This window comes from Hyla sarda, chromosome 2 (assembly GCF_029499605.1).
Source record: "Hyla sarda isolate aHylSar1 chromosome 2, aHylSar1.hap1, whole genome shotgun sequence".
Classification (NCBI taxonomy): Eukaryota; Metazoa; Chordata; class Amphibia; order Anura; family Hylidae; genus Hyla; species Hyla sarda.
Genome location: NC_079190.1, coordinates 425,768,693 through 425,795,255, shown reverse-complemented (window position 1 = coordinate 425,795,255; position 26,563 = coordinate 425,768,693). Strand labels below are relative to the sequence as shown.

The window sequence follows — 26,563 nt, the reverse complement described above, 5'->3', positions numbered from 1 at the left end:
ATTTCCTGGGTTATTAGGTCATCAGAGACCGATGACTCTGGCGTCCATTACATTACACACAACTACTTTGCTCTGTTCTTCAGAAGATGAATAGTTGCTAAAAGTATTCCTGAAGAAACAGACGTCCTAATGTTACATGATAGGGCCGTGTAAACTGTAGTGATTTATGTTTGGGTATTGTCTGTGCCTTTACATGTTCTCCTACCTGATGGTATTTAGACTGCAGCCAGAGATTACGGACAGATTTACCCCCATTACACAACGTTCCTGCCTCTTCTACAGCGTTGAAAGTCAAAAAAATAGATTTGGTTTATAGACTTTTATTTTTACGTTTTGTGTGCTGTGTCTATGACCAGTGGGAATATTGTCATGCTTTGTGCTTAAATACAAACATTCATGTAAAATACCTAAACCACCTTTTCCAAACACATCAAATCCCTGTGAATGAATGCTATGGATCTATAGCCAAGTATACCATGAGGCATCTGCCACTATGAGAATTGGGCGTCAGAAAAATTAAAGGGGTACTCAGGTGGAAAACTTTTTTTTTATTTTATTTTTTTATCCACTGATGCCAGAAAGTTAAACAGATTTGTAAATTAAAGGGATATGGATACTGCTCTCACCAGCTCCGGACACCTCCTGCACCTGTGCTGCGGACTGCCGGCACCGCCTCCGGCAACTCCTTATACTTGAAAGAACTCCGTCCGGCACCAAGGTATGAGGTAAAAAAAAGGCTTGTCTTTATTTATTCCACAGCAGGATACATACAGATAAAGATGTCTGACGCGTTTCGCCCTTTGCAGGGCTTAATCGTAGACTCTACGATTAAGCCCTGCAAAGGGCGAAACGCGTCAGACATCTTTATCTGTATGTATCCTGCTGTGGAATAAATAAAGACAAGCCTTTTTTACCTCATACGTTGGTGCCGGACGGAGTTCTTTCAAGATTTGTAATTACTTCTATTAAATCTTCTATTAAATCTTAATCCTTCCAGTACTTATTAGCGGCTGTTTACTACAGAGGAAATTATTTTCTTTTTGGATTTCTTTTTGGATGTCACAACCACAGTGCTCTCTGCTGACAAGTCCATGTCAGGAACTTTCCAGAGCAGGAGAAAATCCTCATAGCAAACCTATGCTGCTCTGAACAGTTCCTAAAAATGGACAGAGGTGTCAGCAGAGAGCACTGTGGTAGTGAAAGTAAAGAAATCCAAAAAGAAAAGAACCTCCTCTGTGATATACAGCCACTAATAGGTACTGGAAGGATTAAGAATTTTTAATTGAAGTAATTTACAAATCTGTTTCACTTCCTGGCACCAGTTGATAAAAAAAAAAAAAATAATAATAATGTCCACCGGAGTACCCCTTTAAGTTTGTTTGTCTAATCCTTATAATACTAGCCATATAATACTATAGGAGCCATATAGGTGTCTGGCAGCTGTTTAGCCCTTAAGGGCTCATGCACACTACAGAAATTCCGCTCGCAGCAAAAAAGTATTTAGTCAGCCATCAATTGTGCAAGTTCTCCCACTTAAAAAGAGGAGTCCTGTAATTTTCATCATAAGTATACCTCAACTATGAGAGACCTAAGAGAAAACAAATCCAGGAGCTCGTGATGTCATAGCCCCGCCCCTCATGACATAAATGCCCCGCCCCCTCAATGCAAGTTTATGGGATGGGGTGTGACAAACGGGCCCAGACATGTACTGGCTTAAGCAGGGGGACATGTCTGGCACTGCATGATTTCAGTCCCTGGCAGCGTAGTGTGTTACTGATGGTAGCCTTTGTTACTTTGGTCCCAGCTCTCTGCAGATCATTCACTAGGTCCCCCCCCCCCCCCCCCCCCCCCCGTTTGGTTCTGGGATTTTTGCTCACCGATCTTGTGATCATTTTGACACCACGGGGTGAGATCTTGCGTGGAGCCCCAGATCGAGGGAGATTATCAGTGGTCTTGTATGTCTTCCATTTTCTAATAATTGCTCCCACAGTTGATTTCTTCACACCAAGCTGCTTGCCTATTGCAGATTCAGTGTTCCCAGCCTGGTGCAGGTCTACAATTTTGTTTCTGGTGTCCTTCAACAGCTCTTTGGTCTTGGCCATAGTGGAATTTGGAGTGTGACTATTTGAGGTTGTGGACAGGTGTTTTTTATAATGATAGGTTCAAACAGGTGCCATTAATACAGGTAATAAGTGGAGGACAGAGGAGACTCTTAAAGAAGTTGTTTCAGGTCTGTGAGAGCCAGAAATCTTGCTTGTTTGTAGGTGACCCAAAGCTTATTTTCCACCATAATTTGCAAATAAATTCTTTAGAAATCAGACAATGTGATTTTATGGATTTTTTTTTCTCTTAGTTAAAGGGATACTCTGCCCCTAGCATCTTATCCCCTATCCTAAGGATAGGGGATAAGATGTCAGATCTCCGGGGTCCCGCTGCTGGGGACCCCCTGGATCTCCGCTGCGGCGCCCCACCATCATTACTGCACAGAGCAAACTCGCTCTTTGCGTAATGACCGGCGATACAGGGGCTGGAGCATTGTTACGTCATGGCTCCGCTCCCTCGTGACGTCACGGCCTGCCCCCTCAATACAAGTCTATGGGAGGGGGCATGACTGCCATCACACCCCCTCCCATAGACTTGCGTTAAGGGGGTGGGCCGTGACATCATGAGGGGGGCAGAGCATCACTATGCTCCAGCCCCTGTATCGCCGGTCATTACGCAGAGAGCAAGCGTGCTCTGTGCAGTAATGATAGCGGGGTGCTGCAGCGGGACCCCAGCGATCTGACATCTTATCCCCTATCCTTTGGATGGGGGATAAGATGTCTAGAGGCGGAGTACCCCTTTTAAGGTATACCTATGATGAAAATGACAGGCCTCTCATCTTTTTAAGTTGATTGGTGGCTGAATAAATACTTTTTTTGCCCCACTGTATAAATATACAGAAAATATGTAGAATGTCCAGAATGTATTGTGTATGTGATCTGTTCTAGATGTTTCGGATACATTTTTTAAGGGTTATGGTCAATCACAATGTCTCTTGACAGGTTGATATATGTGATCATCGCCCTCTTAAGTCCACAGAATGACTTGATCCTTCAACAAGTTTTGAGTATTCTGCATGCCTTCCTCTTCTTTGTATTCTCTATACATTACAGTCCTTTAAATGAGACCTTGTCCAGGCAAGTTACTTAGCAAGATGATCCGCAATGTTAATATGAAGGGCTGTCAATCAGTTTTTCAGTGTTGAAAATACATTTTCTGTCGTCTTTTTTTCTTTACATTTTTAAGGGTGGTTTCACACAAAATGGGTGAGAATTTATAATTTTGGTTTTACCGTTTTATTAGTGTTTAAAAGTAGCAAATTTGTGTGCATATCATTTAGACTCCTTTAAGAAAACAACTTGAACGTAGTGTGGCATGTAGAGATGAGTGAACTTACAGTGATTCGATTCATCACAAACCTCTCGGCTCGGCAGTTGCTGACTTTATCCTGCATAAGTTAGTTCAGCTTTCAGGTGCTCGGTGGGCTGGAGACTCCCTCCTAGGACTGTTTCCACCTTTTCCAGCCCACCGGAGCACCTGAAAGCTGAACTCATTTATGCAGGATAAAGTCAACACTGCCGAGCCGAGAATTTCGTGACGAATCGAATCACTGTAAGTTCGCTCACCTCTTGTGGCATGGTTGTCTCAAAATATTTCCACAAACAATCAAAATTTTGTGCACTCTTAAAAGGGTTTTCTGGCTTTATACATCTTATCCCCTATCCAAAGGATAGGGGATAAGATGTATGAGCGCAGGGGTCCAGCCGCTGGGGACCCCCACGATCTCTGTGCAGCCCCCGGCATTCGTGCCGGGTGCTGCCTCAGAGACGGGAACAAGATGTCACGGCCACGCCCACTAGTGACGTCATGCCATGCCCCCTCCATTCATGTCTATGGGAGGGGGCATGACGTCCATCACGCCCCCTCCCATAGACATGAATGGAGGGGGCGTGGCATGACGTCCCCGTCTCAGAGCCAGTGCCCGGCCCAGAATGCCGGGGGCTGCACCGAGATCACGGGGGTCCTCAGCGGCGGGAACCCTGCATTTAGATGTATAAAGCCGGAATACCCCTTTAAACCAGCCTGGACAACACTTGTCTACATCTAAGCTACTTTGCCACTTATGAAGAACGTGCACCTCTTTGATAAATGTTGGAACAACGCATGATATATGCCCAGGCAGACTGGGTAAAAAGAAATTGATTTACACAATGATAAATTATTTTTTTTGGTACAGCCAGAAGTGGATCCAGTATTAAAAATGAAACCACCCTCAGGAGGAGAATTCCTATAAAAATAAAAAAGCAGAGTCACCCCTGGTTATGCTGTGTGGCCTTCCTTTTGCTCTCTGTTTGTACACCTGTGTATATGATCTTCCATTTGTCACTCCTCATGTGAACCAGACGGCGTAATTGCCCTGCACGTTGCCTGTCGGCCTCCCTGTGCAGTCGTCTCGGCTCTGTTTCACTAGTTGTGATCTTATCCTTGGTTATGTTGTCTTGCACAACTCAATCAGGGTTTGTTGGTTACTGCACTGCCTCGGGTACTTTAGTGACATTTACACATGCACTTTTCACTAGGTGTAGCTACAAGTATTATGGGAACCTAACCATGTCATAGCAAAGAGCTGATGGTATAAGAAGGTCAACCAGTGCCTAAGGTCAGGGATGGAAATTTCCATTGGTGTAGAATGAGCAAACAAGTAAAAATGCAGAGCGGTGCAAGAGGATTTGCAGCTGTCACTCAAAGACCTATACTTGAACCTTGAAGGGAGACTTTTCTCACATGCGAAGCTTAGAAAGTCAGGCGACTTCTTTGAGAACATTTTCTAGTCTATTTAGAATAAGACGACATATGTATGGCCTTGTTTCAAATCTGTTATGTGGATTTGTAGTAAGGCATCGATTTGGGATCTAGGAGTCCATAGTGTACCTTTTTACTTGTCTTTGCTTTTATAGGTAGGGATTCAGGCTACTTTCATCAAAAAAATGGCAAGAAAATAATGGAATGTTTTATTACAACGTACTAGTAACACACGACATTACTTGTTGGTAGTCTGTAGCTTTGGAGACAAATAGGTCAGTATTAAGGCTGTAGACCCAAAAAGATTAAGCCAGACTATCTGAAAAGATACACAGTAATGTTATTTTAGAAGAAAAACACCAGTTTTGCCCGGTGCCCAGGCTCTCCCCATAAATGAAGTGAGTCAACCTTGGCACGAAGCGGTGGCCGACACACCCCCTGCATGCATCTTTATGGGAGAGCAGGAGATAGTGTTCATATATCTCCAGCCCTCCCATAGGGATACATGGAGGGGACAGGAGCTGTCCCATTCATATTAATGGGCAACTGGTCTGGGCATGTTTTTTGTGAGGTTTGGGAGGCTGAGTTTTGTCTTCTCCATCTACTGGTGTCACCTTCCTGCATTGACTTTCCAGCACCCTCCTCCTTATCATCACACACAGAGCAGAGATTCTCCGCTTTTTTTAGGCCAAGAGACCAAAATGAAAGCTGCAAGATATCAGGGTTGCTTTAAAATATAGATAGTAACAAGAAAAGATAGAAAAAAACTTCACCAAAAACTCAGCTATTTGATAAATATGGGGGAAGTACATATGACTTACACCTAGGCAAATGGGGTGAAAAGAAATTTACAGACAGAGATCAATTCCTACCATTGGACTTTTTCATTAGCATATTTGTCCCCAAATCCACAGTGGCAGACTCACAGGAAATCCACACCAAAATCTACACAATTTTGTACAGATTTCCTGCTTTGGAAATGCTAAATATTGAGCTACATTGCTGAGGATGTATCAGGCGCCTCCAACAACTGAAAGTGATATCGACGAAAAAGATTGTCCTTGATGGTGAAAAAAGTAGTTGAATGTAATCTCTCCCTTTTCAATGGGAAACAGGATAGAGGGTGTTTAATGCTTAGAGTCAGTCTGGTATTAAAGGGGTACTCCGGCCCCAAGACACCTTATCCCCTATCCAAAGGATAGGGGATAAGGTGTCGGATCGCGGGGGTCCCGCTGCTGGGGACCCCCGCAATCTAGCATGCAGCACACACCTGTAAGCACTGCAGGAAGTGCAGGAGGCTCTGTGTTATGCCTCCAGACCACGGGTACGGAGTATCATGATGTCACGACTCCGCCCCTGTGTGATGTCATGCCCCGCCCCCTCGATGCAAGTCTATGGGAGGGGGCGTGATGCCCCCTCCCATAGACTTGCATTGAGGGGGCGGGGCGTGATGTCACAATACTCCGGCCACGTGGTCGTCACGCTGCACACTCGGAGCCTCCATCGCTGAGGAGAGCTAGCAAAGGTGGGTGCTAAATGACAGATTGCGGGGCTCCCCAGCGGCGGGACCCCCGCGATCAGACATCTTATCCCCTATGCTTTTGATAGGGGATAAGATGTCTTGGGGCCGGAGTACCCCTTTTAATGAATCACTGTTTACTTTACATATGTAATATACAAGAATTTCTCACATAGGGTCCGCAGTAGGGATCGACCGATTATCGGCATGGCCGATATTAGCGGCAGATAATGACGATTTAGGGCATTATCGGTATCGGCAATGACCTTGCCGATAAGCCGATAATGCCCCGCCCCCCCGCACCGCAAAGCGACCGCCCCCCCCCCCGACCCACCGCACCGCGATCGCCCCCCCCCGACCCACCGCGTCGCACCCCCCACCGTAGTGCTGTGCGGTATACCGGTATGGATTTTTGCCCATACCGCTATTCCGGTCGGGCCCCTCCCCCACCCTCAGAGTCAATAAAAAAAATTAAAATAAAATAAACTTACCCGTAATGGGGGTGGTCCGGGCCATCCATCCTTCCTTCCTGTAGTGTCCGGCAGCATTCCGGGTGGAGGGTGCACCGGTTCAGGCTGTCCTTCTTCTCCGGGGGTCCTCTTCTCCACTCCGTGCAGGCTCCGGCCTAGTACGCTGCATAGACGCCGCTACGCCGTGACGTCAGGTGCGTCGCTGCGCACTGGCTTCACTGCGCAGCGGCGTCTATGCAGCGTACTAGGCCGGAGCCTGCCCGGAGTGGAGAAGATGACCGCCGGAGAAGGACAGCCCGGACCGGTGCACCCTCCACCCGGAATGCCACCGGACACTACAGGAAGGAAGAATGGATGGCCTGGACCACCCTGACAGGTAGGGGGAGAGAAGCGGGTGTTGGCGGCGGCGGCGGCCTATGGCACCGCAAAAGCCACTGCAGTGCATTGATTTAAACTGCCCGCTTTAAATCAATGACCTGCAGCGGTGTCGAGGGGGGATAAATAGCCGATCATTTATACCGGAATATCGGTATAAGTTATCAGCTATCGGCCCTAACCTCCACCGATTATCAGTATCGGCCCTAAAAAAACGATATCTGTCGATCCCTAGTTCGCAGTCTCCCCCAACCCCAATCTGTCCCACCCTACTTTACGATGAAGAATTGGGGCAATAGTACAGTAATTCTGTGTGCAGCCAACCTTATCCATATGCATTACTTCAGTCGGGATACAAGGTGGATTCCTCGGTAGGAAAGCCGTGAGATTGTCGGGTGTAGCCGAGCTGGAAGCAGCTGTTCATGTTCATCATAAATGTCACATTTCCACATAGGTGTCAGGAGTTGAGTTGGTTTAGTGTTCGGCCCATGACAGCTTGTTTCTTCCTTGTGTCCTAACCAGTAGATAAACATCACATGCATGGTGTGTACATAGGGATGTCGATTGGCGGCGGCTTGTTTTACATCAGGTATCTAAACTCACAACCCTAAAAGAAAAGCAGAGGAAGATAAAAGAATCCGAGAGGAAGGATCATTTCAGTCACAAGTTTTGACCATGAAGTAATAGATACATTGGAGAGAGTTCAGAGAAGAGCTACGGAACTAGTACATGGATTGCAGGAAAAAACTTACCAGGAAAGGTTAAAGGACCTTAATGTATAGAAGATAGAGGGAGATGAGAGAAACTTTTATATACATAAAGAGGATCAACACGGTAAAGGAGGAGAGGAGATTTAAAAGAAGAAAAACTGCCACAAGAGGACATAGTTTTCTATTAGAGGGACAAAGTTTTTTATGCAGTAATATCAGGAAGTATTTATTTACTGAGAGAGTGGTGGATGCATGGAAGAGCCTTCCTGTAGAAGTAGTAGCTGCGAAGAAGTTTATAGGCATACTCCATCAAACAGCATTTTTTAACAATATGCCCAGGCTGCCTGCATGAAAATATAAACCTATACTTACTTCCCACACTCCCCGGTCCCTTATGTATCACTGTCCCAGCTTCTGGTGCAATCCTCTTCCTGGTGCCCTGGTCCAATATGTCAGATTGCTGCTCCGCCAGTTACTGCCCGAGGCAGAACAACGCTCCTGCCAGTGATTTTCTAAGCTGCACTTTGACATCCCGGGTCTCAAAACTAGGAAAAAGATGAAGGATAATGGAGCTTTTATAAATTAAAAAAACCTTTTTTTCTTCCTTCCACTTTCCAAGCACTGCCACTTTACAGTTTCTTTAGGCAACAAAGTGTCCAGTCTTGACTTTTGTATCAGCTGCTGATCATGTGCTGTGTGGCGGAGGCCAACAAAGCCAAGCTACACTGCTCCGAGCATGGGGCTTCCTTTATTCATGTGCGGATGTGCATTCCAGTCAGCCCCTGGAAGAAGTCTATACTTTGTGTCTGTACATCGCGTCTATACAGTGCATAGTGAAAGTATTCGGCTGCCTTGAACTTTTCGACCTTTTGCCACATTTCAGGCTTCAAACATAAAGATATAAAACTGTAATTTTTTAGTGAAGAATCAACAAGTGGGACACAATCATGAAGTGGAACGAAATGTATTGAATATTTCAAACTTTTTTAACAAATAAAAAAACTGAAAATTGGGCGTGCAAAATTATTCAGCCCCCTTAGTTAATACTTTGTAGCGCCACCTTTTGCTGCGATTACAGCTGTAAGTCGCTTGGGGTATGTCTCTGTCAGTTTTGCACATCGAGAGACTGAAATTGTTGCCCATTCCTCCTCGCAAAACAGCTCAAGCTTAGGCTGGGTCCACACTACATTTTGTCCCATACGGGAGCGCATACGGCAGGGGGGAGCTAAAAGCTCGCGCTCCCGTATGTGACCGTATGCGCTCCCGTATGTCATTCATTTCAATGAGCCGACCGGAGTGAAACGTTCGGTCCGGTCGGCTCATTTTTGCGCCGTATGCGCTTTTACAACCGGACCTAAAACCGTGGTTGACCACAGTTTTAGGTCCGGTTGTAAAAGCGCATACGGCGCAAAAATGAGCCGACCGAACCGAACGTTTCACTCCGGTCGGCTCATTGAAATGAATGACATACGGGAGCGCATACGGTAACATACGGGAGCGCGAGCTTTTAGCTCCCCCCTGCCGTATGCGCTCCCGTATGGGACAAAACGTAGTGTGGACCCAGCCTAAGTGAGGTTGGATGGAGAGCGTTAGTGAACAGCAGTTTTCAGTTCTCTCCACAGATTCTCCATTGGATTCAGGTCTGGACTTTGACTTGGCCATTCTAACACCTGGATATGTTTTTTTGTGAACCATTCCATTGTAGATTTTGCTTTATGTTTTGGATAATTGTCTTGTTGGAAGACAAATCTCCGTCCCAGTCTCAGGTCTTTTGCAGACTCCATCAGGTTTTCTTCCAAAATGATCCTGTATTTGGCTCCATCCATCTTCCCATCAATTTTAACCATCTTCCCTGTCCCTGCTGAAGAAAAGCAGGCCCAAACCATGATGCTGCCACCACCATGTTTGACAGTGGGGATGGTGTGTTCAGGATGATGAGCTGTGTTGCTTTTACGCCAAACATAACGTTTTGCATTGTTGCTAAAAAGTTAGATTTTGGTTTAATCTGACCAGAGCACCTTCTTCCACATGTTTGGTGTCTCCCAGGTGGCTTGTGGCAAACTTTAAACAACACTTTTTATGGATATCATTAAGAAATGGCTTTCTTCTTGCCACTCTTCCATAAAGGCCAGATTTGTGCAGTACATGACTGATTGTTGTCCTATGAACAGAGTCCCCCCTCCTCAGCTGTAGATCTCTGCAGTTCATCCAGAGTGATCATGGGCCTCTTGGCTGCATCTCTGATCAGTCTTTTCCTTGTATGAGCTGAAAGTTTAGAGGGACGGCCAGGTAGATTTGCAGTGGTCTGATACTCCTTCGATTTAAATATTATTTCTTGCACAGTGCTCCTTGGGATGTTTAAAGCTTGCCTTTTGTATCCAAATCCGGCTTTAAATCTCCACAACAGTATTTCAGACCTGCCTGGTGTGTTCCTTGTTCTTCATGATGCTCTCTGCGCTTTAAACGGACCTCTGAGACTATCACAGTGCAGGTGCATTTATACAGAGACTTGATTACACACAGGTGGATTCTATTTATCATCATTAGTCATTTAGGTCAACATTGGATCATTCAGAGATCCTCACTCAACTTCTGGAGAGAGTTTGCTGCACTGAAAGTAAAGGGGCTGAATAATTTTGCACGCCCAATTTTTCAGTTTTTTATTAACAAAGTTTGAAATATCCAATAAATCTTGTTCCACTTTATGATTGTGTCCCAATTGTTGTTGATTCTTCACAAAAAATTACAGTTTTATATCTTTATGTTTGAAGCCTGAAATGTGGCAAAGGTTGAAAAGTTCAAGGGGGCCGAATACTTTCACTATGCACTTTACTTCGCGTCTATACTTCGTGCCCATACTTCGTGTTATCAGGGCTACTGTACAGTAAATTTCTGGAACTCCAAATGTTGACATTAATTTCTGTGCCTTGCAGAACTCTATAAATGTTTTATCTCTTATGTTTTACATGTATCTTATGTCACACACTCTCCCATAGACATGAAGGGGAGGGCATGGCGTGACAGCACGAACACAGAAGCCCCAGGCTTCCATGTTCATAAAAGCCACAGTGCCTGCCCGCAGATCGCGGTGGGTCCCAGCCGCCACATCCCCCGCGATCAAACATGTTAAACCCCCTATCCTTTGAATACGGGATAACCTGTCTATGGGCGGCATACCCCTTTAAATGCCTTCACTGTATTTGCAGTGGCCACTTCTACAGGAAGGCTATTCCATGCATCCACTACGCTCTCAGTAAAGTAATACTTCCTGATATTGCTACATAAACCCGCGCCTTTTTCATTTAAAACTATGTCCCCTTTTGGTAGTCTTTCTTCTTTTATATATACACCCTTTTCTAATATTTAAGACACTCTCAATAGTAGGGGGATCTCATTCTGTGACATTCAGATGTATAAATAGAGCAAATGGACAGTGGGTGATTTGATGGGATAGTCCTTCCTGCTGTTTGCTAACCGAGAGGTAATCTGGGGGGGGGGGGGGGGGGGGGGGTTAGGCGCGATGTGTATTAATGTCTCATCCGTACAGACTGAACATGCACATAAATCCCTTTATGTAAAGCGTAAGTAAATGGAGTCTCCCCTGCAGCCATGATCAGCCCCTGAGATCAGTGAATATCAGTACAGATAACTATGTGACCTAATTTCTATATTCCTAGAGAACACCCCCCTTCCTCCTCCTTTTTATGTTCGAAAATGAAAATCCAGAATTCCAAGAGCTGTCATGGGATACTTTGCCCACCCACCATGATACAAAAGACAATGATGCACTATTCCCAACCAGGGTGCCTCCAGCTGTTGCAAAACTACAACTCCCAGCATGCCCGGACAGCCGTTGGCTGTCCGGGCATGCTGGGAGTTGTAGTTTTGCAACAGCTGGAGACGCACTGGATGGAAAACCTTTCACTAGTGTGATAAAATAGCAGTAAACCCACGCTTTTACGAAACACAACAATATAATCTGGTGTTATATAAATCCAGTTCAGGTTCCAGATGGTGATCTCCTAATCGTCCCATGCCAAACTGTGCATGGCGTCATTGGGAATCCAGCAGTGGATAGAAGTATAAAAGCCCTTGGTAGCCTGTAATGCTACAAGTCCCTGCGCACAGGAACCTATAATATCCCATATTAATACATATTGAGGTTTTACTGCAATGATTTTTAGAGATAACCAGTCTTGCATCCAAAATAATAGGTGTGTGTGTATGTATGTGTGTATATATATATATATATATATATATATATATATATATATATATATAAATATTTTTTTAATATATATTTTTTTTTATTAATTTTTTATTTCTTTATACTTCATGCCTGCTTGCCTAAAACCTACATTTTATAGTGATGTCTAAAGCTCCCCTGTCATATTTTGCTAAAAAAAAATTGACATCGTTCAAAGAATTCGTCAAAGTTTAATGGGGCACTCCAGAGGGGGGGGGGGGGGAATATATATATATATATATATATATTAGGGGTGTAAGAAAAAATCGATTCGCTAGATTATCGCGATTTTTCATTTGGAGATACTGTATCGATTCAAAATATTTTTGAATCTATCTTTTTAGGGATGTGGAATTCGTATCTCCCGACGCCCGGGACATGCAGGTGAATTTTTCCGGCTCATGCAAGTAGTGCCGGACCCGACAAGCGTGGCGGCGCTCTGGGTGTATTGAGCGGGCTCCCGACTCCTGCCCGCTCCATACTCTGGGGCCTCCAGCAGATTTCAGTAGCCGGGGGCCGCCGCTAATAGCCAGCATGCGGCTATTAGCAGGCTGGCTATTAACCCTTTAGATCACCGCTGTCAAAGCCGACAGCGGCGTCTAAAGGTACCTGTGAATGCTCCCTGGTGGGCTAGTGGGGTGGATCGTTCGCTATGGATAGGATAGGTTCGCTATGGGAATTTGCTTCTACGCTGGACCGTTCCTGACATGGACAAAGGTGTCAGCAACAGAGAGCACTGTAGTCAGAGTGGAAAGAACTACACAACTTCCTCTGTAGTATACAGCAGCTGCTAAGTGCTGGAAGGATTTAGATTTTTTAATAGATGTAATTTACAAATCTGTTTAACTTTTTAGCCCCAGTTGATTTGAAAACATTATTATTATTTTTTTTTTTTTACCTCCGTAGTACAATGTTAAGAAAAACAGAGCTGAACTTCTTCAGGTTGTTTATGGCGTTTCAGGTCTGTTTCATAAAAGGGGTACTGCGGTGGAATTTTTATTTTTTTTAAATGAACTGGTGCCAGAAAGTTAAACAGATTTGTAAATTACTCCTATTAAAAAATCGTAATCCTTCCAGTACTTATCAGCTGCTGTATAATACAAAGGAAATTCTTTTCTTTTTGAATTTCTTTTTTGTGTTGTCCACAGTGCTCTCTTCTGACACCTCTGTCCATGTCAGGAATTGTCCAGAGCAGCATAGGTTTGCAGTGGGGATTTTCTCCTGCTCTGGACAGTTCCTGATATGGACATCAGATGTCAGCAGAGAGCACTGTGGACAACACAAAAAAAAATTCAAAAAGAAAAGAATTTCCTCTGTAGCATACAGCTGCTAATAAGTACTGGAATGGTAAATATATTTTTTTTAATAGAAGTCATTTACAAATCTGTTTATCTTTCTGGCACCAGTTGATAAAAAAAAGTTTTCCACTGGAGTACCCCTTTATCTTCCACCGGAGTACCCCTTTCACTTTTTGGAGCCAAGTTGTAATAACACACATCTCCTGAAGACAAATGTGGTACTGGTATTTAAAGAAATTAGCTCTATTTTTCTATTCTTAGATAATTCCTTTATGGTCTATGTCTTGAGCTGTGTATTATACAGGAGCTTCACTTACTTGGTAACTCCATTAGAAGTACAGTATAGATGTGTGGCCATAATGTGCTGTATCTAGATTGCATTGACGGATCTACAGGACAACAGCGAAGAGATCAGAATCATATAATATGGAATCCCGGGTAATGTAATTCTATGGGATGGGCATAATGCTTTGGAGCCAGTTTAACATTTATTACTGACCCAGCAAGAAGATGTTTCCATAGACATCAATAGCAGTTTAGCCACCATAAAAGTACATTTTACGATAAGTCCTCTCAGCAGTATCTGATGGTTCTGTCTGGACTGGGCGTTTCTGCAAAGCCATTATTGTCAATGCAGATCTGCCAGTATTATGAAATGTTGTGTTTTGACACCATATTTATGTAGGTGCCCTTACACCCTCTACTACTTACCCACCGGGTTTGGTGCTTTCTAGTCCTGTGGGTTTTATATCACAATAGGATGTTCTGCATTCATCAGTACACACTGGCCTTCTGCATAGCATATACATACACATACCGTATTTTTCGCCGTATAAGACGCACTTTTTCTTCCCCAAAACTGGGGGGGAAAAGTCGGTGCGTCTTATACGGCGAATACACACACCTATCACGGCGGTCCCTGCGGCCATCAAAGGCCGGGACCCGCGGCTAATACAGGACATCACCGATCGCGGTGATGCCCTATATTAACCCTTCAGACGCGGCGATCAAAGCTGACCAACATGTCTGAAGGGAAAAGTGACACTAACCCGGCTGTTCATTCGGGCTGTTCGGGACCACTGTGATTTCACCGCGGCGGTCCCGAACAGCCCGACTGAATAGCCGGGTTAGTGCTTACAGGACACCGGGAGGGACCTTACCTGCCTCCTCGGTGTCTTCTCCGCTCAGGGATCCCTGTTCCAGAGACGTTCCGGAGCGACGGGGACACGGCGACAGCGATGGAGCGACATCAAGGGCAGCGGTGACGGGTCCGGAGCGGCGGGGACAGGTGAGTACTACCTCCTATGTAGTGGTCTTCAATCTGTGGACCTCCTGATGTTGCAAAACTACAACTCCCAGCATGCCCGGACAGCCAACGGCTGTCCGGGCATGCTGGGAGTTGTAGTTTTGCAACATCTGGAGGTCCGCAGGTTGAAGACTACTATTGGGTTCAAAATCTTTATTTTTTTAGATTTTGCACCTATAAATTGGCTGCGTCTTATACGCCGGTGCGTCCTATAGGGCGAAAAATACGGTATATATATATATATATATATATATATATATATATATATATATATATACACACACACACATGCCTTGTCTTCTCCATCTGGATTGGACCACCATCACCATAAAAATTCTGACAAGACTTCTTCAGCTTCTCACTTTTCTAGCATCCTCCCTATGTCTTACACCTTTTCCAAAAACTCCCTAGATCCCACATTGTGGACCTTCAGCTGTTGCAAAACTACAGCTCCCAGCATGCCCAGACAGCAAACACCTGCAATCCATGTACTAGTATAGTAGCTCTTCTCTGAACTCTCTCTAGAGCAGTGTTTCCCAACCAGGGTGCCTCCAGCTGTGCAAAACTACAACTCCCAGCATGCTGGGAGTTGTAGTTTTGCAACAGCTTGAGCGACACCCTGGTTGGGAAACACTGCTCTAGAGTATCTATATCCCTCTGGAGATACAGACCTAAGTACTGCGCACAATACTCCAAGTGAGGTCTCACCAGTGTTCTGTACAGCTGCATGAGCACTTCCATCTCTACTGCTTATACCTCTCCCTATACACTAGAGCATTCTGCTAGCATTTATTTTTTTTATTTTTTTTGCAGCTCTGACATTCACTGCCTACCTTTAAAGGAGGACATCAGCAAAAGTTAAATGGGTTATCCAGGAAAAAAACTTTTTTTTTTATATATCAACTGGCTCCAGAAAGTTAAACAGATTTGTAAATTACTTCTATTAAAAAATCTTCATCCTTTCAGTACTTATGAGCTTAACTTGAGTTGTTCTTTTCTGTCTAAGTGCTCTCTGAGGACGCTTGTCTCGGGAACCGCCCAATTTAGAAGCAAATCCCCATAGCAAACATCTTCTACTCTGTGCAGTTCCCGAAACAAGCAGAGATGTCAGTAGAGAGCACTGTTGCCAGACAGAAAATAACAACTCAACTTCAGCAGCTGATAATTATTGAAAGGATTAAGATTTTTTAATAGAAGTAATTTACAAATCTGTTTAACTTTCTGGAACCAGTTGATATATAAAAAAAAATGTTTTTTCCCGGAATACCCCTTTAACATATACCCTATACACAGGATAAAGCGTAAGTAGCTGATCATGGGGGTCCGAGCGCTGGCCCCCCTACGATCTAGGGAATTTTTGTCTACCGGTAGACTGCATGCCCTCCATTCATTTCTATGGGAGCCCTGATGATGCCTGACTGCTGTTCTTCTTGGGTCTTTTCGATGCTCCAATAGAAATGAATGGAGCGCGTGCCATCTGCAGCACGCGCTCCTCACTGAGCAAAGGGTCCCATCCTGGAGATTGTTGGGGGTCGGACCCCAGTGATCAGCTACCTATCCCTTATCCTGTGTATAGAGGAAAAGGTAATTTTTGGCATAGTTCTTTAAGTCTTCAGAAATAATGACCCCCTGAACAGGGCTCAAGTCCTGCATGAATGTGTGGGAACTGAGTTCCTACACTTTTTCCACAGCAGGAACACCATTCCCACTAGCAGAAGTCCTGAAGGACCATCCCTTGAGTGGAAATCTTGGATGAGTTCCCACACTTATTTTTTATTTTTTTTTAGAACTTGCCCCTGCCCCTAAATCTGCTATATACTGAGGTCAGGACTGTATCACATATTCTTTATTCTGCGCTTGGGTTTTTACGCCCCAGGTGTATTATCTTGCATTTATCCGCATTAAAGGGGTTATCCGGGAAAAAACTTTCTTTATATGTATATATGTGTGTGTGTGTGTATATATATATATATATAATCAACTGGCTCCAGAAAGTTTAACAGATTTGTAAATTACTTCTATTTAAAAATTTTTTTAATTATTTCAGTACTTATGAGCTGCTGAAGTTGAGTTGTTCTTTTCTGTCTAAGTCCTCTCTGATGACACCTGTCTCGGGAACTGTCCGAGTAGAAGCAAATCCCCATAGCAAACCTCATCTACTCTGTGCAGTTCCCGAGAAAAGCAGAGATGTCAGCAGAGAGCACTGTCGCCAACTCAACTTCAGCAGCTGATAATTATTGGAAGGATACCGGTTTAACTTTCTGGAGCCATTTGACATAGTTTTTTTCCTGGAATCCCCCTTTCTGACCATTCCTCTTTTTACCCACATCCTTTTCCCTTTAGGACAACTAGTTGAGTAATAAAGGACTGGTGTGCTGGGTATAGGGGAGGGCACACACTCAGAAGTTGCCCTCCTCACCCTGCAGGGCGCTGATAAGACGGGGGGAGGAGAGGGTGGTGCAGAGATGCGCATGCGCGGGTCCGGGCAGCTGGAGCCGGGACAGCAGGAAGCGCAGTGTGTAGTAGCCGGGCTCAGGCTGGCATGTCAGCTCAGGGCGCTCTGCTCGGGCACCGTCCTGCCCCTGTACAGCGCACCTGAGGCGGCCACACGTGTTACACTCTCCGGGAGCCGAGCTTACTAACATTTCCTCCAGGACTGACAGAGCCGCGGGATGTGCAGGAGCGGAGCGGAGAGCGGCAGCCGCTGAGCTTATGTGCCGGTGCGGACAGAGCAGGGCGGGCGGCGCTGCTCCCGGACACTTCCCCATGACAGTGACCGGCATCTCCCCCGGGGACGGGCAGGAAGGAAGCGGGGACTGCTGTGCGCTCTGCGGGGTGAAGATGATCCCTCACTTCTCCGAGAATGCCGTGATCTCCCAGAACACCATCAACCAGCTGTGAGTAAAGGGATCCACCAGATCCACGGTCTGCTGCGGGGGTCAATACTGGGTAATGATAGTTTGGGGAATAGTGATCTGGTTACTTGAATGGTCTAATGATCAGTGATCTGGTTGCTGATGATCTGTTTGATGTTTGTGATCTGGTTGCTTGAATGGTCTAATGATCAGTGATCTGGTTGCTGGTGAATAGTGGTTGGTGCAGTCTGGTCATGGTGGTCTGGCCTTATGATCAGTGATCTGGTTGGAGATTATCAATGATCACTTATCATAACCAGACCATCAAACTCCAGATGCTGACTTCCAACCAGATCTGGTTTTATGTTTATGGTTCTACTTGCTGGTCTGGATTTGTGTTCTGAGATCAGTGATCCTAAAACAAGACCATAGCTTAGTATTAAGCAGATGACCGACCACAAGACCAGACCACCAACCACTGGATCAGCAACCAGATGACTGGTTATACCTTGGTCATCAGTGATCTGGTTGCTGATTGGTTTGGTATTATGCTCATCTGGTTGATGGGTAGTTTATTGGTCTACTGTAGTTGGGACATTGTACCATAGTGACTGTTCTGAGATCTCTTTCCACCCTTAATTTATACAGCTGTGATGCCTATTGTCCATGTGTGCTGTAGCATTGCTGTAGGGTTAGGGTCCTCGAAGTCAGTGAATAAAGGACCATCTTGGCACAATTGGTGTTGCTTTAAGGCTCAGCTGGATTCTTGAATGTAAAAAAACAAAAAACAAAAAAAACTGTAGAAAAGACAGAAGTGAGTTACAGGCTATGTAAATGATTTAAAGCTGCCCAGAATAGGACCCCTGTGCTGTGGAGCTGGTAAGTGAGGTGCTGAACTGAGTAGTGTGCGGAGCTATAGGACATAAAGCAAAGCGCAGCAGCTGTTGTGGGGTCTTATTGTGTCTCATTTACTTATTCTCTCTCCTAATGTCACAGCCCAGAGAGCTTGTCCCCGGGGCACATAGTTTAATACATAGGACAATAGATCTAGTACAAGGCCCTCATGCCCACATCAGGGAATCTTGCCACAAGCGTCTATTGATACAGAAGTCTTCTCAATGGGTTTATTTGTTTCATCTCATTCTTGCAAACAGCAGAGGATTTGTGCATCAGAGTCACCGAATAAGCGCTCCATAGCTTGTGCGTCCATAAAACGTCGTCTATGTATCTTGTATTTTATATGCAATGGCTTTTGGTGCTTATGTTACTGAAGACACGTGAGAGTCTGTGATGACTTCTTTGCACTGTGCTGTATGAGAAAGGTCTAAGGCAGTGGTCTCCAAACTGTGGACCTCCAGCTATTGCAAAACTACAACTCCCAGCATGCCCAGACAGCCGCAGGCTGTCTGGGCCTGCTGGGAATTGTAGTTTTGCAACAACCGGAGGGTCACAGTTTAGATACCCCCTACCTAGTCTAAGTAATGTTTAGTATTTTTCTTCAAAATTTTCCACGTGGGCTCTTCAGAAATGGAAGAAGCAGATTGGGATCGCTCTTCTGGACATCTTACTGTAACGCTCATTAATAGAGAAAGAACATTTCCATTTGATCTAGTATTTCAGGGGAGAATTCTGGTTAACAAGTTGAGCAGTATTCTGCTAAACTCCTGGCATCCTGTTCTGGAAACAGGATGTCCTGCTGTACAGCTTCTGCTGCAAATATTAGGTGTGGGAGTGTAAAATGGGAAAACTGGGTTATGTGGTTCATATATTTTACCCTATCTAGCTACTGTAATAGGTTTGGGCACTACCCCAAAATCTTAATCCTTCCAGTACTTGTGAGCTGCTGTATGCTCCAGAGGAAGTTGTGTTCCAGTCTGACAACAGTGCTCTCTGCTGCCACCTCTGTCCGTGTCAGGAACTATCTGGAGCAGGAGAGGTTTGCTATGGGGATTTGCTCCTACTCTGGACAGTTTCTGCCATGGACAGAGGTGTCAGCAGAGAGCACTGTGGTCAGACTGGGATAAGACACACAGCTGCTGTATGCTACAGAGGAAGTTAAGTACTGGAAGGGTTAACGGTGGGACCCCCGCGATCAGACATCTTATAAGTTGTCTAGGGGTGGAGTACCCCTTTAAAAAATTTTTAATAGAAGTAATTTACAATTTTGTATAAGGCTGCATTCACGCCACGTTTTTGCAGTCCAGTTCCCGTATCAGTTTTTTGCAATCCAGTTCCCCCGCGATCAGACATCTTATAAGTTGTCTAGGGGTGGAGTACCCCTTTAAAAAAAATTTAATAGAAGTAATTTACAATTTTGTATAAGGCTGCATTCACGCCACGTTTTTGCAGTCCAGTTCCCGTATCAGTTTTTTGCAATCCAGTTCCCGTATCAGGCTTTTGATTAAAACCGGATTCCTCAAAACCGGACAAAATTTTCAAAAATGTGTGTAAACATATTAACCATTATATACGGTTTGAAAAATGATGTTGCATCGGTTTAAAAAGTAAAAAAAAAAAAAAGTAAAAGTTTTTAACTATTCATTCCATTCGGCGTGCATGTGCAAACTAAAAAAACGTATTGGGCAAACCTGGATGGAACCGTACGTACATACGGTTCTCAGGGGTTTCCATTGACTCCAATGTTAAAGGAACTGTATATGGTTTAAATAGTTTTTCACCCGGACAAAAAACCATGGTAGTCTACGGTTTTGCGTATGGGAAAAAACTGAGAAAACCGTACAAGATGCAAAAAGTACACAACTGGATGCATCTTTTGGCATACGGTATTCAATGAAGAGTCAATGCATACGGTATTCAATACGATTCTGTACGGTTTTCAAATTGAAAAAGTATATGGGAACTGTATTTCAAATATGTGGTGTGAATGCAGCCTTACTTCCTGGCACCAATTCATTTGAAACCATTTTTTTTGCCTGGAAGAGCCTTTCCCCACTACATAGTCTGTTGATGGGATGTCCTGTTGCTGGAACCCCCAGGGACCACTTATGATCTGCTGAATAAGCCAGCAGGAAGTCTTCAGTTTTCCTGCGGCGCCACCACAGGTGAAACAGAGCATTGCAATGTCTTGCTCTGGGACTCCGTTGCATTACCACCAATGGATTTGAATGGGTCATGTTGTAACTTGCAAATGAAATGTATCCAGGATGGACTTCTGGCAATTGTAGGGTTTTGGTCACAGGTCGTAAAATGCCACCATTCAATAGTGGATCTTGCACCACCCATGTTGCAGCCAAAGTTGCCTTTTAGCCTTAAAGGGGTACTCTGGTGGAAAACATTTTTTATTTTTTTACTAAGGTGCCAGAAAGTTAAACAAATTTGTAAATTACTTTTATGAAAAAAATTGTTACTCTTCCAGTACATTTTAGCAGCTGTATGCTACAGAGGAAATTCTTTTTTCTTTTTGAATTTCTTTTTTCTTTACTTTTTGTCCACAGTGCTCTATACTGACACCTGATGCACGTATCAGGAACTGTCCAGAGCAGGAGAAAATCCCCCATAGCAAACCTATGCTGCTCTGGACAGTGTCAGCAGAGAGCACTGTGGACAAGACGAAAAAGAAATTCAAAAAGAAACAAATTTCCTCTGTAGCATACTGCTGCTAAAAAGTACTGGAAGGGTAAAGATTTTTTTTTAATAGAAGTAATTTCCATACAAACCTGTTTAACTTTCTGGCACCAGTTGATGATGATATATAAAAAAAAAAAAAAGGTTTCCACCAGAGTACCTTTTAAAGGAGTTCTCTAAGCTAAAACTTTTAACCCCCGCTGTGCCCGGGTTCTAAAACTATACATAATAAACTTTCACTTACCTGCCTACGATCCCCTGTTCCGATATTGCCGCCCGTGCTCCGGTCCCTGTCAGCTTCCACTTCCTGCTGGTCGGTGACTTAACTCTGCGCTCAGCCTATCAGCGGCCGCGACGGGACATTGCTGCGGCCGCTGATAGGCTGTGCGCAGAGTGAAGTCACCGACCCACAGGAAGTGGAAGCTGACAGGGACCGGAATAACGGGGGATCGTAGGCAGGTAAGTGAAAGTTTATTATATATAGTTTTACAGCCCGGGCACAGTGGGGGTTAAAAGATTTCAGTTGGTGAACTCCTTTAAACCTAATTTGCAGTGGTCCCCAAACTGTGGCCCGCCATCTGTTGAAAAACTACAACTCCCAGCATGTCCGGACAGCCGTTGGCTGTCCGGACATGCTGGAAGTTGTAGTTTTGCAACAGCTGGAGGGCAACATTTTGTAGAACACTGCTCTAAAGTACGAGCTGCTCACCATCATTAAGAATTGTGCCTGAACACATGATGAATTGGCCTCTATGAGGGTATGAATTGGTTGCCAGTCGTTCTGCGCAGGCACCGACCTTAGCAGATAAATGTTACCAGCGTAATTGCGTTCTCTTGAATCATTCCTTATGGTATTCTTTTATTTATGGCTGCTAAAATGACATTCTCCTCTGCCGGATCCGCCATGGCTTCACAATATAAATCTTCACGTCTCACCTTAGAATAAACCCATCGTCTCAAGGACTTGACCCTTGTAAGGACAGTCTAGTGAGCTTAGATACTTCTTTCTTTCCCATCTCTGTGTCCTTTGCACACTGTGCTGTCCTTATCTATCCTTCCTGTTTATATGCAGAGGAGCGTTGGATTCTTTGGTGGAATATTTGTCTTGGATACTTTGTATTTGCTACTGACTTCCTCTATGGTGAGAAAGTGTAGAAGCTTAGTAAGGGAGGGTCCCTGTTTTACATAGGACTGCAGGAGTACTCCAGTGGGTGCAACACTACAACTCCCAGCATGTTCTGAAAGCTGACGGGCGTTTTAGTTTTGCAACAGCTGGAGAGGTTTCCAGGTTAGGAAGATGTTTGTTCTCTGCCGTCTAGACTTGAGGCCACTGAGAATAAGTTGCGCAAATTGCAGGGTTTACCCAACCCGAGGCCTTTGTCTGTCTCTGTGGATCTGGGAGACAATGCAAACGGCGCGGTTTTATTCTTTACCTTGGCCTTACCTGCATTCAGTATCCAGGTTACCGCCTGATCAGTCTTTGTTTGGCCTTTGCTTTGTGTGGGAACAAATTTTAGGTGGCAACCTTCTGGCCGGGACAGCTTAGAAACACTTGTACTTGGATATAGGTTGTTCTTCAGAGTCGCTCACACTCAAGTGCACATGCAAAGTCATAAATAATAATAATCTGTAAAAAAATCTAGAAATGGTCTCTATGAGATGAGCGAACCTGGTTTGGCCAAGAATTGTCTCCCCCTTCTCTAGAACTTGGTCAACGAGCCATGGAGTCTTTTCTCTTGCAATTTTACTTGTGGCCTCTCGCCAATAGTTTTATTTTTCCTACAGACCAATCTTATGCCATATTTAATTATATTATTATTATTATTATTATTATTGATATTGATGATGATATAACATAACAAAGGAATATCCGGCGCCAAGTGTGGTAAAACGCCAGGTATTTTACTGTAGGATCAGCGGATACAAACTTGCATCAGGCAGGAGCCGACGCGTTTCGGACCGTTTCAGGTCCTTAGTCATGGCATGCCTGTCGTTTTACCGCACTTGGCACCGGATATTCCTTTGTTACATCTTTGATCCGGTACAGGGATGTTACCGGCTAGCCCGTGTGCTGGTGCTGGAAACACGAGGGAGAGAGAGCTGTCCACACACGCGATGATGATGAGGGATGATGATGAGGAGGAGGAGGAGGAGGAGGAGGAGGATGATGATGATGATGGATGATTTTATTTTTTTTTTTATGATTTTTTATTTTTTTTATTTGAAGGTAATAGTAATAAGTATCAGATATCTAAAGCTGCCCATGGGACGGTAGCTGTAGGCGAGGGAGACTTCTGATCAAGGTTTAGGTTGTAAAGTGTCTCTGCTCAGACTCCATGTATATGGAGATATACTTCGCTAAAAGCAATGCTTCTAGATATTTACCTCTAACTTTTGTTTGAGCATTTCATGATCATTTTTTATATATATATTTTTTTACTGACATTTGTGTCTGTTTGCGTTTTTACAGTGGTAGAGTACGAGACAGAGCTATAATACTACCATGTGCCTGAGCCGTGGACTTCCAGATATTGCAAAACTACAACTCCTTGCATGTCCGAACAGCCATTGTCTCTCTGGGCATGCTGGGAATTGTGGTTTTGCAACAACTTGAGGTCCACAGTTTGGATACCTAGGCCTTAGAAGAATCCCATAAGCCAAGGATCAAGTGCTACTTTTATTTGCACCGAACCTTATGGGTTGTTCTGTTAATGCCAATGAGAGTTCTTGATGGGCCATGTCCAGTTGGCTTATTGAGCAGCGGACTCCTGAAGTCTACCACCCCTGCTTGTTAGAACAAAATACTCTTTTGCACATGACAAGCCCATAAACTACTCGCCTGGCAGTGTGAAGGTTCCATGCTCTTGTCAGGACCTATGTGCTGGAGCAGACTTGTTTTTCGTTAAAGCTGACACACATGACGGCTTGGATATGCTGGGACTTCACCGTAGCCATAGGGTAGTTTCCAGTCAAACCGACATTCCGTGCACAAGTTCATAGTGAACATGTTTTTCATTTTGTTAGGTTCTTTATCCATATGTACAGATGTAGGAGAGGTATTTCGGGACAGATTCACATTCTGGAATCTCTGGCTGGCGACTCCAAGGGCTGAAGTGGCAACTGGTTCTAGGACCGCGCAGACATCCCCGTCTCCATAGATAGCAATGTATTTACTCAAAATGATGATGGTTATTTCCTTCAGCGGATGGATTTTCGCAGTGGAAAGCTTATGCGCGCTGTGCAGCGTAATCCTATTGACACCAGGGTCTGCAAGAATTTCTGTAAAAAATTTTAAAACAGAATTCTGCTCAGATATTCTGTAGTGTGAACGTGGCCTCCGAGTCGCATGTTAAGCTGGGTTCAAACACCGAAAACCGTACAGAAGCGTATTGAAAACCGTATGCATTGACTCTCCATTGAAAACTGTATGCCAAACGATGTATCCGGTTGTGTCTGTTTTGCATGCTGTACGGGTTTTGTCAGTTTTTTTTCCCGTACCCAAAACCGTAGCCTTCCAAGTATTTTGGTCCGGGTGAAAAACCGTATTGAAACGTATAAGTTTTTTGTTTATTTTTTAACATGGGAGTCAATGGGAACCGTACAGAAACCCTATGTGTGTACTGATCCATACGGTTTTCACCATACAGTTTTTTTTTTTTCTTGGTATTTCAATCAAACAAGTGAAACTTTATTCATAATGAAATGAAAAGTTAATAACGTATACGTTTTTTTTTTCTTAAAAAAATTGAGTCAACCGGACATTTTTCAAACCGTATACGGATTAAAATACACACGTTTTGTTAGTTTAGTCCGGTTTTGAGGAATCCGTTTTTTTTTATCTGAAACCTGCAAAAAACATGGCATGAACCCAGCCTTAGCTAGACGCGATAATGCACAACGTCTCACTGTTAGCTTTGTCATCTGTATGTTGGTTGACTAGGCAGATTTTGGGGAAGATTTATCAAAACCTGTGAACAGGAAGAGTTGCCCATAGCAACCAATCAGATCGCTTCTTTCATTTTTAACAAGACCTCTGCAAAATGAAAGAAGTGATCTGATTGGTTGCTATGGGCAACTCAGCTACTTTTCCTCTGGACAGGTTTTGATAAATCTCCCCCTTTGTGTTTAAAAGTGTAGGTAGGTTTCTGGGAATAGGTTTCCTAACTTCCAAGGTTTCATTGGGATTGCTTAGGCCCCTTTCACACTACAGGTATCATCCTACTTTTTTTTTACTGCCGTTATTTTACAATAACGGATGAAAAAAAAATGGATGTAATAACAGATGATAACTGATGACATCATCAGTTATTTTTAATGGTCTTTTTCTTTAAAAAAAAAAAAAAAACCCTGATGTTGTTCATCCGTTATCATCCGTTATTACCAGTTACATCCATTCTTGTATTTTTTTTAAATCAGATTTTTAACCTTTTTTGTAAAGCTGTACTGAGCATGCTCAGTACATAAAAATTATGTTAAAAAAAAACTGACAATAACTGATAACAAATGTTTTTTTTTTTATTGGAATATCCAGTTCCCATAGACTTCAATGTTAAATTTTAACATCCGGTTTTTCAACATAATTTTTTTTTTTTCCGGACCAAAAATTAGTCCATGCGCCGTCTTTTGGGACATAAGTAAAAACAGACATACCTGATGAAAAAGGATGTTCAAAAAATCCCATTGACATGAATGGGATTTTTTGATGGCCGTTTTCAGGGCTTTTTGCCAGGAGTAATAATGGAGGTTTTTTACAAAATGATACCTGTAGTGTGAAAGGAGCCTTACAACATTGTTTCCCAACCAGGGTGCCTCCAGCTGCTGCAAAACTACAACTCCCAGCATGCCCGGACAGCCTTCGGCTGTCCGGGCATGCTGGAAGTTGTAGTTTTGCAGCAGCTGGAGGCACCCTGGTTGGGAAACATTGGCTTAGAAGCATGACCATCTCAACCTCTCACATTCAGGTTTCCAAAATTGCCAGTGACCCAGCATCAAAACTAGGGACAAGAATCCCTGGAAGGACTTTTTCTGAGGATTTCATGCTGGTGTGAACAGAGCTTTAGTAGAGTTCAGTGGTAATTCTCATTATAGTGTGACGTCTGTATACAGCATGTGTCCTCTGTTGTTATATATGACTCCGCAGCCTTGTGAACAGAAACCGACATAAAGCATTACCTCAAGTGCAAAGTCTAGCAGACGTGTTAATCATGTCCTGGGTTTCTGTGTTGTGTTTACCCAGCGAGTTGTCATACAAGACGCGTCACTTGTTGGCACACATAGGATGGCTGCGTTTAGTCATGTTACATCTGACACCTAATGAACAGGTAACCTGCAGAACAGCTCGCTTCCCTAGGGAG

The 26,563-nt window shown here is 44.0% G+C and overlaps 1 protein-coding gene across 8 annotated transcripts in view; it reads left to right on the top strand.

Annotated features, from left to right (window-relative positions):
• SSH2 (slingshot protein phosphatase 2) overlaps nucleotides 1-26,563 on the top strand; it is a 271,552-nt gene that overhangs the window by 178,683 nt on the left and 66,306 nt on the right. The window contains exon 1 of one of the 8 annotated variants that reach the window (XM_056558979.1): nucleotides 17,264-17,666. The exons of the other annotated variants lie outside the window; for them this stretch is intronic. Within the exon in view, the coding sequence (XP_056414954.1) occupies nucleotides 17,482-17,666 (185 nt within the window). The 5' untranslated portion in view covers nucleotides 17,264-17,481. Of the gene's footprint in view, nucleotides 1-17,263; nucleotides 17,667-26,563 lie in introns of those variants that run through there. 8 annotated transcript variants of the gene reach the window in all.